The sequence below is a fragment of the Carya illinoinensis genome, chromosome 11 (assembly GCF_018687715.1).
Source record: "Carya illinoinensis cultivar Pawnee chromosome 11, C.illinoinensisPawnee_v1, whole genome shotgun sequence".
In the NCBI taxonomy this organism is placed as follows: domain Eukaryota; kingdom Viridiplantae; phylum Streptophyta; class Magnoliopsida; order Fagales; family Juglandaceae; genus Carya; species Carya illinoinensis.
Genome location: NC_056762.1, coordinates 21,010,304 through 21,026,472, shown reverse-complemented (window position 1 = coordinate 21,026,472; position 16,169 = coordinate 21,010,304). Strand labels below are relative to the sequence as shown.

General features: G+C 33.9%; 1 protein-coding gene across 1 annotated transcript; it reads left to right on the top strand.

Annotated features, from left to right (window-relative positions):
* The first annotated feature begins 8,999 nt into the window (after positions 1-8,999).
* LOC122281853 (ankyrin repeat-containing protein BDA1-like) lies at positions 9,000-11,979 on the top strand. Its single transcript, XM_043093666.1, has 3 exons — positions 9,000-9,051; positions 9,830-10,462; positions 10,821-11,979. The coding sequence occupies exons 2-3, from the start codon at positions 9,851-9,853 to the stop codon at positions 11,550-11,552; spliced, it is 1,344 nt and encodes a 447-aa protein (XP_042949600.1). The 5' UTR covers positions 9,000-9,051; positions 9,830-9,850; the 3' UTR covers positions 11,553-11,979.
* The last annotated feature ends 4,190 nt before the right edge of the window (positions 11,980-16,169 follow it).

Genomic DNA, 16,169 nt, shown 5'->3' with positions numbered 1-16,169 from the left:
CATTACTGGAAATAAGGCTCGACTTGTAACTCACAGTTTTAATCAAGAAGAAGGAATCAATTATGATGAGACATATGCACTAGTCGCAAGATTAGAAGCTATTCAAATGATACTTGCATATGCTTGTTATAAAGATTTCAAACTTTTTCAAATGGATATTAAAAGTGCTTTCTTAAATGGTTTTATAAATGAAGAGGTATATGTTGAGCAACCTCCAGGTTTTGAAAACTATATTTTCCCAAATTATATTTTCAAACTCACAAAAGCACTATATGGACTTAAACAAGCTCCTAGAGTTTGGTACGAGGGACTCAGTGGTTTCTTGATTGAAAAAGGTTTTTCAAGAGGAAAAATTGATACAACTCTTTTCATTAAATATGAAAATGATGATATTTTTTTTATTCAGATTTATGTTGATGATATAATATTCGGTGCTACTAATGAAAATATGTGTTAAGTTTTTACTAAGACTATGCAGGAATAATTTGAAATGAGCATGATGAGAGAACTTACATTCTTTCTCGAATTGCAAATTGAGCAAGCAAAAAGTGGGACATTCGTCAATCAATCAAAATATATTAAGGAATTACTGAAAAATTTTGGGATAAAAGGTGCTAAGAAAATTGGAATATCAATGAGCCTATCAACTAAACTTGATAAAGATGAAACCGGTATACCAATTGACTCGAAGGTATATCGAGATATGATTGGTAGTTTATTATATTTGATTACCAGTAGACCAGATATTATGTTTAGTGTGTGCTTGTGTGCACGTTTTCAATTATCTCCAAAAGAATTACATTTAATTATAGTTAAGCGCATTCTTAGATATCTTAGTGATACAATTAACCTAGGGTTATGGTACCCTAAGTACACATCTTTCGATCTAATCAGATACACAGATGCTGATTATGCTGATTGTAAAATAGATCGAAAAAGTACTAGTGGAGCATGCCATTTCTTAGGTCATGCACTAGTATCCTGGTTTAATAAAAAATAAAATTATGTTGCACTATCTACTGCTGAGGTAGAATATGTTGCTGCGGGTAGTTGTTATGCTCAAGTTATCTACATGAAGCAACAACTTGAAAATTTTAAACTCATGTATAATTACATTCTAATTAAATGTAATAATACAAATGTTATAAATCTTTCAAAGAACCCAATACAACATTCTAGAACTAAGCATATTAAAATAAGATATCATTTTCTTCGAGATCATGTGCAGAAAGGCGATATAGTACTAGAGTTCACAAACACACATGATCAGTTAGCAGATATTTTCACAAAACCTTTACTAGAAGATAGATTATGTATGATCAGAAGAGAAATAGGTATGATGCATGTTATGAATATCTCTTAAAAGATAGACAATAGTCAATAACAATAGAAATAGATTTTGTAAATACTTTTACATAAACTTGAGATTCTTAGTCTCATGTTTGAAATGCTTATTCTCTTCATACAATATCATGTCATTCTTATCCATAGGAACCGGCAAGCGGAATGAAGAATCTAATAAAGATTTCAACTGTTTATTCTTCTGCCGAATGATTCCTTCCCTTGTGTGAGACTCTTGAACAATTCGTTGAAGTACAACAATTTGTTCTTTAAACTTTTCAACTTCATGATTTTTGACTTGTAGCCGCTGAGAAAAAGCAACAATAGAGGAAGAGTAATGAGTCCCAAGACACACCAAGTCATAGATAGCATCAGAATCTGAATTATTAGCCAAATTATTATTTTCATGCTGTAACATGGCACCAATGGCAGCTGCAAAAGGGACAGAAGGTCGAGGTGCAGAATGCCTCTTGGATGGATCTAAACAAATGTTAGAAGAATGAGCCATTGAGAAAAGAATAGAAGGCTTAAAGCGAGAATGTTGAAGGAATGCAGATGAATTATAGAGATGAGAAGAAAACTTGATGCGGATTGGATGAATTTTAAGACTGATTTTATAGAGATAGCATAAAGAACAAGACGAGCTATCATCCAAGTCAAATAGCAATGTGATTTTTTTTATCGATCGGTGAAAATGATATTTTTTTAGAAAGTCGAAGCCTTCAATCTCATTTGTCAACAACATCAGGCGATTTTCTCAAATCTCCAACCACACTTGTCGGGTCACGGACGGATCCATTTTTTCAACTATCTACAGTTTCTACTAACGCACCATTTTCTTTAGTCCATTTACTTGCTGCGGATCATTTTTAATGATACCAAAAGTGGGAGAAGTGTTAGATTAGAACATTAATATTATTTGAATTGCTAAACTTGTTATATATGCTTGAAATTATATTTATATTTTTACTTGAAAAACTAACACACATTCTCAGGGGGAGCTTAAGTATTAATACAGACTTCAGGTTCTATCAAGTATTTGTCATCATCAAAAAGGGGGAGATTGTTGAACCCAAGATTTCAAGTTTTGTGTAATTATATATCTATACATGAATTTTGATGATAACAAATGAATTCAAAGAATAAATAAGTCTCAAGCTAAAGTTGTCTATACAATGGAGTCAAGCACATCAAGGAAACAAGCATAAGCAAGAAGGAAACAAGTTCACATTAAAGTTATAGAGTAATGTTGTAAATATCTTAAAAAATTGAAATTAGGATTAAGACTCAAAATTAATATTTTTTCATAAAGCATTAAAATAAATTTTCCATATGTGCATGAATTTTTTGAAAATTAAATTTGAAAATTTTGAAAGATGATTGATTGTCATCTTTTACATGTACATGCCTTGATTAAAGGTTTGATCTTTGAAAATATTAAAGATGATTGATTGTCATCTTTCACATGTGCATGTGTTATTTGAATATTTTCAAAAGTGATTGATACTTTTTTTTTTGACTTATGCAAAAGGTAAATATTTTTGTTTGAAATATTTGAAAAGTAAAGTGTACTCCTTTTGTCATATGCAAAAAGTAAAAAGATTAGGTTTGAAAAATTTAAAAAGTAAAGTGTGTTCCTTTTGTCATATGCAAAAAGTAAAAGATTAGGTTTGAAATATTTAAAAAGTAAAGTGTGCTCCTTTTGTCATATGCAAAAAGTAAAAGATTAGATTTGAAATATTTGAAAAGTAAAGTGTGCTCCTTTTCTCATATGTCAAAAGTAAAAGATTAGGTCTGAAATTTTTGAAAAATGAATGATATTGTCTTTGACAATTGAAGAAAAAGAACCTTTTATTTGAATTTTTTGAAAAAGTGAATGATGTTGTCTTTGACATATAAATCTTTTTAAATTTGAATATGAAATCTCATATGCCTATAAATTGATCATTTGAGAGCTTCACATTTACAACACCAAGAGTATACAACATTCATTCAAAGCATTCATTCTCTCTTCTCTAAGCATTGAGCCTTAATTCTTGTTCATTTTGAGAGATATAGTTTGCTTTGTATTGTTCTTATTCCACTCATTGAGGAGTGTTTTCTGATAACCTACATACTATCAGCTCTTATATCAGTAAAAGGGTGTGTATAACTCTTATACATGTAGAAAGTATTCTATACAGGGAATAGTTAAATCACCACGTGTAAGGTGATTGTAAGTGTAGATGGTGTTCTACACGGATCGTTTATAGCGGTGTTGTTCAAAGGTGTAATAGGTTTCTATCTCCACCTGAATGAGGTTGAATAGTGAATTTTGGAAATCCTCAAGGGGTAGCTTGAGGCGAAAACATAGGCAATGGAGTTGAACCTCGTTAACATACTGAGTTTGTTTCTCTCTTACCCTTACTCTTTATATTTATTGTTATTTCTTATTTTGTTTATATTTTATATTGTATATTTGATTTATAATTGTAATTTTTTTAATACAACTCAATTCACCCCCCTCTTGTGTTAGTCATCTGGGCAACACATTTGTTGTAGTATCATTTGTTGTAGTGCTTGCTTCACTTCATCAGCATGAAACTCCTTAATTAATTCGATATTCATTGGATCATAAACTTTCCCAACTAAATGCTCCAAAAATTTCAAGGAATCAATTGGATCAAAACTGGTGAACAGGTCTTGAAAATAATGAAGAATGACCCTGTCCCTAGCAGCCCCCTCCTGCCATTGATCATTGTCATCCTGAACCGTCACAATCTTTTTCTTTTTCCACCTTTGAGAAGCTTTCATATGGAAATACTTAGTATTCTTGTCTCCCTCTTTAAGTCATAACACATTTGATCTTTGGCGCAACATAACCTCATTTCTTTCTAGCCAAACTTGAACATCTTCTCTGGCGTGATTCATAGCATCTATATTGACCCCTTCAAGATCTCACTCATGTTGTTTTCTCAGATTAAGCTGAGCTTCATTGGGTTGCCTCTAAACATGTCCAAACCCATGTTTATTCCAATTCCACAGTTGTGCACCACAATCTTGAATTAATGTAGCAACTTCTTCCATATTAGATTGACTAGAACACCTGTCCCAAACATCTTTGATAATATCTTCATAGGCTTGTTCCCCCACCCATATAGCCTCAAATCTAAAGTGTTTCTTGAAACAGTGAGACTCGTTATCACCCTTCAAATTAACCCAAATTGGTGAATGATCAAAATAAGCTACTGCACCATGAGTAACTTCAAAATCAGGAAAACAATTCCACCAACCAAAATTTGCTAAAAAAGGGTCCAATCTTTCACTAACATAGTGGCTACCCTCTTTCCTATTACACCATGTAGACTTATTTCCTAAATACCCCAAATCTCTCAAGCCACATGCTTCAATGAACTCACGGAAATCAGCCAATTGCCTCTCAGGCCTAGGTTTCCCACTTTCTTCTCATGACGAAACAATAATTCATTAAAATCGCCCATAACCACCCATGCCTCTCCATTCATATGACAAAGTGATCAAAGGAGCTTCCAAGTTTGATATTCACAAATGTGTTTCAAGAAAACCATACACAACAGTTAAAAACTAATGACCCAAATATAAATTAGGATCTTTAATAATAGCATCAATATGATTAGAGGAATAATTAACAATAGACATATTCTACATCACAACTCCACAAAAGTGCAAGTCCACCTTTTCTACCATTCGAACTAACAGCCAAACAATTTGTGAAACCTAATTTGTACTTACAGGATTCAAACTCACGAGTAGAAAAGCATGTCTCCTGCAAGAAGAATGCATCAGGCCCTTCCCTCTTAACCAAATCACAGAGGGTTCGAATGCCCTGTGGGTTCCCAAGTCTACAAGCATTCCAACTCAATAACTTCATGGCTTCCAGTGGTGCTATACCACAGCCACCACTGATATCTCTGAAGCTTCCTTTGAAATCGCATCCCCTTGTCCTTGCGAAATTTGAGGACATTTGTGAAATCGCATCCCCTTGTTCTTTTGTTAGGAGCCCCTTGCAACTGAAGGTTCGATGGTTGAACAAATTAGGAAGAGGCTAATGTCATATCATGAAGCAACGACATACGTTTCCATTTCCTTCTTGTAAGCCCATCAGGCTTAATGTTAGATGGCTCGTTATGGACTCCCTTCATAATTTGCATATCCGGCGTCAGGAGCCCATCAGGCTTAATGTTAGATGGCTCGTTATGGACTCCCTTCGTAATTTGCACATCCGACGTCAGGAGCCCATCGGGCTTAGTGTTAGGTGGCCCATTATGTACTTCCTTCATAGTTTGCATATCCGGCTTCATATGCCCATCAGGTGTCATTTGAAAAGCATAGCCTTTATCAACAAATCCTGAACTTACACCCCCATTTAAATCCCCACTTCCTAATCCCTAAAAATTAGTAGGAGAAATCTCCCCACATTCTTTGGAACTGCCATCCTTCGAGCTCGACGTAATGGCCTCAACCATTACTTTTTGGACTGCAGACTGACCAACCTTATCACCACTCACCACCATAGCTTGCACAACCTCGTCAACCAAATTTCCTCGTGGCAACTCTGGTGACTGTAACTCACCAAAAAAGGCCGGATCATGTGTAACTAGAGCTTTGTCTCTATGTTTACCAACTAAAACACGATCACCATAACCACCAGCACGAAGCCATACACATACGGAAAGACTGCTTTATTAGCAAACTCAGAAGAATAATAAAAACTTTGACACTCCCTATCATTATGTCCCAACCGACCACACCAGTAGTAAAAATTAGGTATTCTCTCATATGAGAAATGGACCCACACTGATTCACCATCTCAATTGAAAACTCAGAGCCCCTAAGCAGTGTTTTTGAAACCAGCAGCTTAACCTGAACCCTTAAGAATTCCCCCCACGCAAGTTTTCTTTCATCTACATCTACCGCTTCAATGATCCCAACCTTCTCCCCCAATAAGCGACCCACATATGCATTCCTAGCCATCAAAGGAAAATCATGAAGTCAAATCTAGAAACTAGTCGACTATAACTGGATCTATTGTACTTGTTTTTGGCCATCCACTTTCTCCATCAAAACCAGTTTCTTGTCAAAGGAGTAGGGGCCCTCACGAAGAACTTTCTCCTTGTCCCTACTATCTTCAAATTCAACAAGCATAAGTGAAGAATTAAGATCTCTAAATTTCACTCCTCGCACCAGACACCAAGCATTCCTCATAGTACTTCCAAAAGCATCCCTATTAAAATGATGTTCAGTGAAAAACTTCATTATCAAGCATTTTCCTCCACAAAGAATAATTCCTTCAACTTCTCGAGTTCTGCTACCACTTCCTCATTTTCTTGTTCAGTCAATGAGATGCATTGGTAGAGATCATTCAGAGATTGCTCTATAGTCACCGGAGGAGAGAAAAAAGAATCGGGAACACAGCTACACTTAAGCAGTAAGCTGGTTGCCTCTACGTAGGGAAACCTAGAGAGGAAAAAATTAAAACTAAATAAAAAGATATTATTTGACCGAAATTCATCCAATATACTTGGTTATGCCTATTAATATTAATAAATTTTTAATCAAACTTTTTTTTTTTCATTATTTTTTCACTATTGAATGGGACACTAACCTACAAAGATATTAGGATTGTCAGTACAAAGATATTAACAATAATGGCATGAAATGCACGCCTGGCCAGTTATATATTTATGTGTAAAATAGTACATGTACTTATAATTGTACATATACTTCTATCGTTTTTTTTGTTTAAAAAATGATTATAGATAAAAAAATTTAAAAATTTAAAACTGAAAATTATTTTATATATTTGAGTAATACATGAAATTGAAATTATGAAAATTTTTAATAATTTTAAAGATTTTCATAATATCCAATTAAACACAGGGACGAGTCAAGCTCCGAACTGGGTTTGAACTCACTCTCAATAAAAATGAATCGAACCCAAATAAATACAACTCGTCTCGATTACACCTTTGGCTTTCATGTCTTTTTCTATTCCTCTCTTCTTTTAATTAGCAGCCTTATCTTTAAGAAATATGCTATATATTTAGCGGGAACAAAAGCACTGCCACAGGCAGCAGGTACGCAGGACATTTGAGCATCAATGGAGAAGGTGAAAGACGCGCATTGCAGTACACAAAAAGTACGGCTGTCCTCGTGGACTCGGCGAGGAGTGTTTAACAATACTTAACCCTAGCTTCAAAGCAACCTCGTTTTTCTTTTCGTTTCCTTCAACATTAATTCTTCTTTCAACATGAATCTTTGTCACCATGGCCGGTCCCACAATAATAGAAACACATGGTTTCTCATTTTTGTACAAAGCCAATGTACTTAGTTACGCTTATTGATATTAATAAATTTTTATTTATAATTTTTTTTTTTCTCGTTTTCATTATTTTTTCACAGTTGAATGGGATACCAACCTACAAATTAAGATATTAACATTGTCAATACAAAGATATTAACAATAATGGCATGAAATGCACTCCTGGCCAGTTATATATATATAGATATATTTGTGTGTAAAATGGTACATGTATTTATAATTTTAAAATTCATTTTATCAATTTTTTTAAAATTTAAATTTCAAATTTCATTATTTTTAATTATTAATAATTGAAATATGGATCATTATTATTATTATTTTTTAATTTTCTATTAAATATAGTTAGTATTTCTATTATATATGTACTGTATACACGTGAATATGAAAACAACTTCAATTTCATAAAAAGAAAATAAAAATGAGTTTGATTATATGGTTTAAAAAGAATGAGATGAAATGAGATATTTTATTAAAAATTAAATAAAATTTATTATAATATAAATTTTTCTATATTTTTAATTTTTTTAAAATTTTAAAAATTAAATTATTTATTATATTTTATTTAAAAAATTATAATAATTAAAATAGATGAGATATTTGATATGAGAAATACTTTATACAATCGGGAGATGCAGTCGGCGTGCAGTCGGCTGTAAAAAAAATTTAATACGGGACCTACATGAAAAAAAAATTATTTTTATAACTTTTTATAATTCATATAGGTCCCCTTGAATATAAAAAAAATTTTTTATAATTTTTTTATTCATTCCGTACAGCCGACTGCATGCCACTGTATGCGACAACTGTATGTAGCAAAACACATTTGATATTTACGATCCTAACCAGGCCAAGCATCTGATTTTTACCTGATAGCCGATCGTAAGACACTGACCTCTGTCTGCGAAGTTGCCTACAGTATAATTGGGGCCTCACGTCACGCGGGTCATGTGAAAAACGACGTACCCTCGTGATTCTCGTGATTACAGAAAATATATATATATATATATATAATAGATCCTGCTATTATGTACGGCTGGGCGGGCTCGATCGCTCTTAGGATAAATTCTTTTTTCATGTTTTTAATTATATTAAAAATAAATTTACAAATTTATTAATAATTATTTTCTTAATTATTAAAAAAATAAAATAAAATAGAGGTGAAAACGAAGAGTAAAGCCAGGATACAAGTTAGCATTTTCGAAGGAAACAGAGAAGAAAGAAAACTTCCGGAGCGAAGTGATTTAACCATGCACGGACCCACCACATGAACTCAACCCCGGGGCTATTTATACGCATGCCTGAAAACTGAAATCTATCCCGAAACAACTCAAGTCCTCAAGCACGCAAGGAGAAGCGTTCTGCTATTACAAGTAAAACCTGAGACTCAATTTTTGTTCTTTCAGGTTTAGAGTTATTTATTTATTTATTTATTGTTACTTCTTTGTATCATGTCATGTACTTTCTTCTGCTAAATATATACCGCCTGTTCAATGTGAGACTTCATCGGCTATAAAAATCAAAACATAATTATTTTTTATAATAACTCATGATGTGACCGAGTACGTCTATAGTAGTAATGTCTTTCGTATGACAGTAAACTATATATAGTAGTAATGTGCTAGAGGCATTAGTCATGGAAAATGGCATGTGGTCTATCGGTTCCATCAAACAATACTATATTATATATATATATATATATGATAGAGATTGTTAAACAGTTTGTCACTTCGATAGCTTTGATTTTCTGTGTATATGCTTCATCTGTGTACAAGATTGCAACACACTGCAATAATACTTTAATTCAATTACATCTCTTCAATGTCTTCACTTCTCTCTCTCTCTCTCTCTCTCTCTCTCTCAAAGTAATGATAAAATATTATTGCAGTATGTTGTAATATCACTATAATAATAATAGTAAAAAAATAATAATAAAATATTAAATAATAGTAAATAATAATAAAATAATTAATAGTAATAAAGTATTATGAGAATACTTTAGTATCCAAAATAGTAGTATTTTTTTTGGGGGGGGGGGGGGGGGCGAATACTTTCATTTGCGTAATAACTTTCCTAAGAGTAGCTGCCATTGTCATTAGTTTCTACATTTGAAAGTTTAATATTAATAATGGGCTCCTTTCACTCCCGAAGCTAGCTATCACTCCTTTTGGAATGGATCCAAGTCATCCGACGATTAATTTGAGTGATGCTGCTCAACATGGAAACATCCCGGCATTGTACTCGGCAATAAAGACGGATCCGGAAGTTTTGGACAACATTGATAAAATTCCATTTATTGAGACTCCTTTACACACGGCCGCATTAAGAGGACAGACAGAGTTTGCCATGGAGATAATGATGTTGAAGCCATCATTTGCTAGGAAGCTCGATCAAGATGGCTTCACCCCCATGCACCTTGCTTTGAAATTTAGAAAAAACCTACTTGTGCGCCGGCTACTTGATGTTGATAAAGACCTTGTCCGTGTACGAGGAAGGGGGGGAGTGTCTCCTTTGCATTATGTAACCGAAATTGGAGAACTGGATCTTTTGGTTGAATTTCTGAAAGCCTGCCCAAAGTCTATTGAAGATGTGACAAATCGAAGGGAGACTGCTCTCCATATCGCCCTTAAAAACGACAGATTCGATGCTTTTGAGTTGCTGGTGGGTTGGCTTCGTCGGGACTGGTTTATGGATGCAGACCGGATGGAAAAGAAATTGCTGAATTGGTCAGATGAGAATGGCGACACTCCGTTGCACCTTGCTGTCTCAACAAATGATGACCAGGTGATTTACCTCAAGTTTTGGAATCCATATTTATTGTCTGTTTTTCTTTTCTTTTAAGTGTCACATTTGCTTTTAATGTCTTTTTGTTTGTTGACAAAAGATTCCTCTAGCTTTCCAATTTGAGAAATGGTTTAGCAATGAAGAGATCCAGAAAAAATAAATTCATTATAAATTCACGTAACTTAATTTGATACGTTAAATTGTAAAATTATTTTTATTGTTAATTAAATTTAATATATTATATTAAGTTATGTCAATTTATATGAAATTTCTTTATAATCATAGTACTTCTCTTGTTACAAACCTTTTTGCAATGATAACATCCGTAATTTAACATTTTTCTATACTATATATTCAGGTCGTGAGGTGCTTTGTGAATTGTACATCAGTAGATAAGGACAGAAAGAACTCGGAAGATCAAACAGCTCTTGAAATCTTAGAACAGATGCATGAAGGTGGCAAGCGAGAGATCATTAAGAATATGATACATCGTGCCAAGATATTCCAGTCATTATTCCAATTATTGACTCTAATATTCCCGTCTCCTCCTCTTTCTGAAGTTGCAGACCTGAGAACATTCTTAATCTCTCATTTCTCAATTTTTGAGAACTATTACATATTCATGTTTCGTCAGATTATGGAGCTAGGCAATGATACGCGCACTATGCTGTTGGTGGTTGTTACATTGGTTGTAACAGTTACGTACCAAGCAGCTCTGAGCCCCCCGGGAGGAGTTTGGCAAGATAACTTCAATGCTGAAACTGGTACTGGTGCAAGTGAATCAGTAGTGAGCCAACCCTCACATCATGCGGGGAGGGTAATCATGAGCACAAGCAAATCATGTTTATTCTTCACTTTAAACACTCTAACCTTCTTTATGTGCAACATGACAATAATCTTCCTCCTGATCCCTGTTGGTTTTACTCGTATTTTGGTCATCGTACCTATTTGGGCCCTCACTTCCTGCTATTGTGCTTCAACTTATACCATTTTCCCTACAGTTTCCTCCTTTAATTATTTACTGCTGCTCCTTCAACTCATCCCATGTACTCTCCTTTTTTCTCGAATGAAAATTGGTAAGCGAGGCTAAGAAACCTTATACAGACTTTTCGTCCCATAGCTCAAATGCTTGATCCAAAATTTACATGAGGTTGGTATAATTTCAGAGTTTTAATGCCTGTATCTTTGCATTTAAGAGTGTTTTTTCTTTTTTCAAATGAGTGTCTTTTCATTCACTTATCAATCCAAGATTTTCTCTACATGCATCCTTATCTTTTTCTTGTGAGATCGAATTGCGTTATTTATCTTTCGGTTTGTTTTCTTTTGTATTTTGGTATTGTGGTCTTGTCTTTGTAACTGAACCATCCATATTAGTAGTGTGCCGGTAATTTAACAGCCATGTACTCATGTAGAGGTGTTGCTTGATATGCACTGGCACTTGCTTGTATATAGTACAAATCTACTATTGAATTTCTAAGTGCATTAGAAAAATAAAAAAAGATCCCGATTCCCTACAACCCTAATGCAGAAAATTTCCAGCTCTATATTTTTCCGTTGAGCGATCTACTACCAGTGTACTACATGGGATCATACCCCACTACACATATGGCTTGGTGCGAAGTTTTGTAAGATGTGTAGTCCAAACGGCCATCTTCAGAAAATGTGCTCAACACACATGATGTGTGATCTAGTGAAGCAAGGAGATCGATCTAGCTAGGTTTGACTATATTGAGTCAGTAGATTCCACGTTGAGAGCTCTGGCATAACACCTCGATTCAATAATATGACGAGTGATATATAGGCCTAAATTAGGTCTAAATGAGCGATATTGAATAATTAGTTCACAAGTTATTATTTCCGAGGTTGACTTGGAGCTTTTAATTTGGTCCATAGGCTCAAGAGTTTTTCTTGTAAACCGAAAGTAATTATTAGACGAGTTGCGCTTACTTTGGACTCAAACCCGGCCACTTAGAATTTATTATTCTACTTGGTCTACGAAGATTTAGGGAAGTCCAATAATTTAGTTGGGCCTATCAAATGGACCAACCCATTTGTTAAGCCCATTCCAAATCCAAAAAGAAAATCCTACACTGACCCAGGACCCAGAACCCACATATATACGAAACCTGGTTGCACTAAGACTTTGAGGGCTGGCAATCTAGTTAGCCCTAGAGGATTGGCAGGCTGGCTTATCATAAGAAATCAAATGCGGGTGTGGGTAGAGGGTGGGATCACCTGCGTCCTGAATATGATCATGCCCCCAACCTTCGCTTAAGATTTGTTAGAGATTGAAGTGTCGACACATAGAATATAAGGTTACATACCTTCGTTCATGATAAATAATATTTAATACACCTAGCACACTTCTACCAATATGCAATAATCGTAACATTTTTTTTTTTTTGTTCAAACATAAGTTGCACTAGAATAAACTAAATCTCAAAATATCAAGTCTTAAACAATCATACAACAGTGAGGTCTTAAACATTGACCCTAAACCACAAAATGCTTAGGAAATTGTTTTATGCAACTACAAAAAAAGGGCCCTTTGCCGGCGTCCCATAAATGCCGGCAACTTGGTTATAAACGCCGGTAAAGACTTTGCTGGTATTTATTTTCCAGCACAACCCAAGTGCTAACAATTAAGGGTCAGGAATATTCTTTGCCGACATTTGGGTAAGTGCCAGAAACCAATTTTTTGTGATCGGCATTTTACGCACTATTTTATTGGCGCTATTAAATGCTGGTAACAGATCGGTTGAATTGACTTTTCTTTTTGCCGACATCTACAAGCGCCAGTAACATTTTTTTAACCATTGGCGTTTTGATGAATGCATTACCAGTGCTTAAAAATGCCGGCAATTGATTTTTATTTTACTGATATCTAAAAGTGCCGATAAATTTTGTTGGTTCTGATTTTTTGTAGATTGTATTATCGATGCTTACAAATGCTAGTAATATTTTTTATTTTACGTACGTCTATAAGCGTAGATAAATTTTGTTAATTCTGGCTTTTTGAAAATTATTTTATTATTACTTGTAAATGTTGGTAATTGAGTAGCCAAGAAATTAAAAAATTGTGATGGCTAATTTTTTTTTTCCAACGTCCACAAGCACCAATAAATTTTTTTACTACCAACATTTTGGACTATTTTATCAGGAAAAGGTTTAGTTGCAAGCATATTTGTATACTAATATATACACTAATTTATTGTGATTGGTCAAAAAGTAGATTTTATTGAAAATAGTACTAATTTAAATTTTAAGTGTGAAAGAATCAGTATTGATATTCAGATCAGTATTGATATTCAGATTAGTACGCGATTTTACTTGTATGTAACAAAACTCTTTTATCAGTACTTCCAAATGTCAGAAATGAAGCAGTTAACTGGTTAGTTATCGACGTAGTTTTATTTTACTAGCATCTACATACGCTAATAAATTTCTTTGGTCTTGGCGTTTAGAGAATGTATTATCGACGCTTACATATGCTAGTAATTGAGGGGTTTAAATTTGCAACTTGCCATCGATAAAATTTAAAAATCGTAACAAGTAGCTATTTTTTCTGCACCAAAATAGCACCCATGAGCAGAAATGATTTTATTTCACCGACAACTATCTTCTGGAAAGGAGCTAGTATACCACAATCATAATTATATTCCAATTTGTTAAAAGTTCAAAATAAAAAATCTACAACAATATATGTCGACGAGTTTGATGAGTTCATTGTTGTTGGTGCTGCATGGTTTTGGCATTCCTGGAGAGGTTTTTTATTTTTTATTTTTTATTTTTTCTTATTTTTGCTGCAAGTAGCAATCTTGATGCTATCTCTAATCATGCCACCTATCTCTTTCTGTTCGTTCATCTCAACCACCTGGTTCAGACACAAACACAGAGAGAGAGAGGGAGAGAGAGAGAGAGGGAGAGAGAGGATATCAGTATTACTGAGTTTTTCGTTTGACAAAGCAACCAGCTGAAACCGGATATTAGATGTTTATCTAAAATTTCCTTTGTTTCTATTGAAAAAGTTTGGATATTGGGGGTGGTGTAAAAGGAGGGAGGATGGACTTACGGAAAAAGGAAAAGCTACAACATATATGGTATTTACCAGCATGAGGAAAGCAGGAGATCAATTGCGGACATGAAAAACAGGGTCACAAAGGATGTCGGTGAAAAGGGAGAGCTTGCCTCTGGGTCCGAGACTCCGACCTCGCACCACCTCTCCACATACATCTTCCACTCCCAAAAGCCCAACCATTCCCACAATGATGAATATAAAAGGCCATGTCATATACTCTATATCAAAAGCTAAGAGGAAGGAGTAAAACCAAGAAGAGGAGGAAGAAATAATCGTGATTCCTTCAATATTTACATGGTAAATGAATATTTGAAGTGCTAGAGGGTAATCATATAAAAATCAAATTTAGATTTGGTTGGCGCTAGAGCCTAGAATTGGGCACCAACATGAAAATAGCTAATGAAAATTAGCATGTGTGGTTGCCGCCAACTTTAAAACTAAAATATGCGGCATTTACACTTTTTTAAATATATATTTCACACATTTATTGTTCTATTTGTGAAACGTAAAAAAGCTATAATATTATTAGAATGTTTTATTTTAATAAAAAGGAATTAAGTGGGAATAGGCTATAGTTTTTAAATTTGAGAAAAACATGGGAAAAATAAGATTTTTTTTATGCCGACAAATGTATATTTAATAACATTTTCAAAAAACAAACATCAATAAATGACTATTTTCCAGCATTTGTATAAATGCCAGAAATACAAACGTCACAAAATCCTCTCTACTTTAAAGACATGTACGTAAACACCGATAAAGGAATATTTATTTACCGGTTTGAAAACGAAACGTCGATAAATTACTATTTTTTGGCATATCTATAAGCGTCTCTAGTATAAACGTCTCTAAATCCTCTCCACTTTACATACACAAATTTATATTTAATTACCGGCGAAAAAATAAAACGTCGATAAAAAAATAAAATGTCGATAAATTTTTATTTTTTTGACATATCTATAAGCACCGCTAATATAAATGTTGCTAAATACTTTATAGATGTTTATGCAAACGCCAGTAAATGTATATTTTATTATTGGCATTAAAACGAAACGTCCATAAAAGCCTATTGTTTTGGCATATCTATAACCGTCAGTAATATAAACGCCGCTAAATCATCTCTAATTTCTTGATGTTTATGCAAAGGCCGACAAATGTATATTTAATTACCGACGTATAGGCGTATGTGCCAATAATTATTGGCGTAAAAACTATATGTCGGTAAATCACTATTTTTACCAGCATTTATATAAATGCCGATAATATAAATGCCGACATATGGCACTTTTTTTGTAGTGCTTAGTTAAAAACATGATCCATATTCATCCTTCAAGATCTCCCAAAGGTCCTTTATCAAACTATACCTGTTCATTCTTTCTTTTATAATTATGAGTATCGTTTTACGTGTTGAGTTTCGATGGCTTGTTTTAAAAGATACCAAACAAATTTTAAAGCAAGTTTGATATTTTAAAGTTTCACTACAAGAAAAGCAGCTTATTGCCACGAGTTCTTGTTCCACGACACAATATCGTGGCAATAAGTGGTGATTTTGTGACCAGAGTCATCTGTGGGAGCGAAACATCTCATTTACCATGAGATCACAGTGGTGACAAATACTTTACTGGCAAA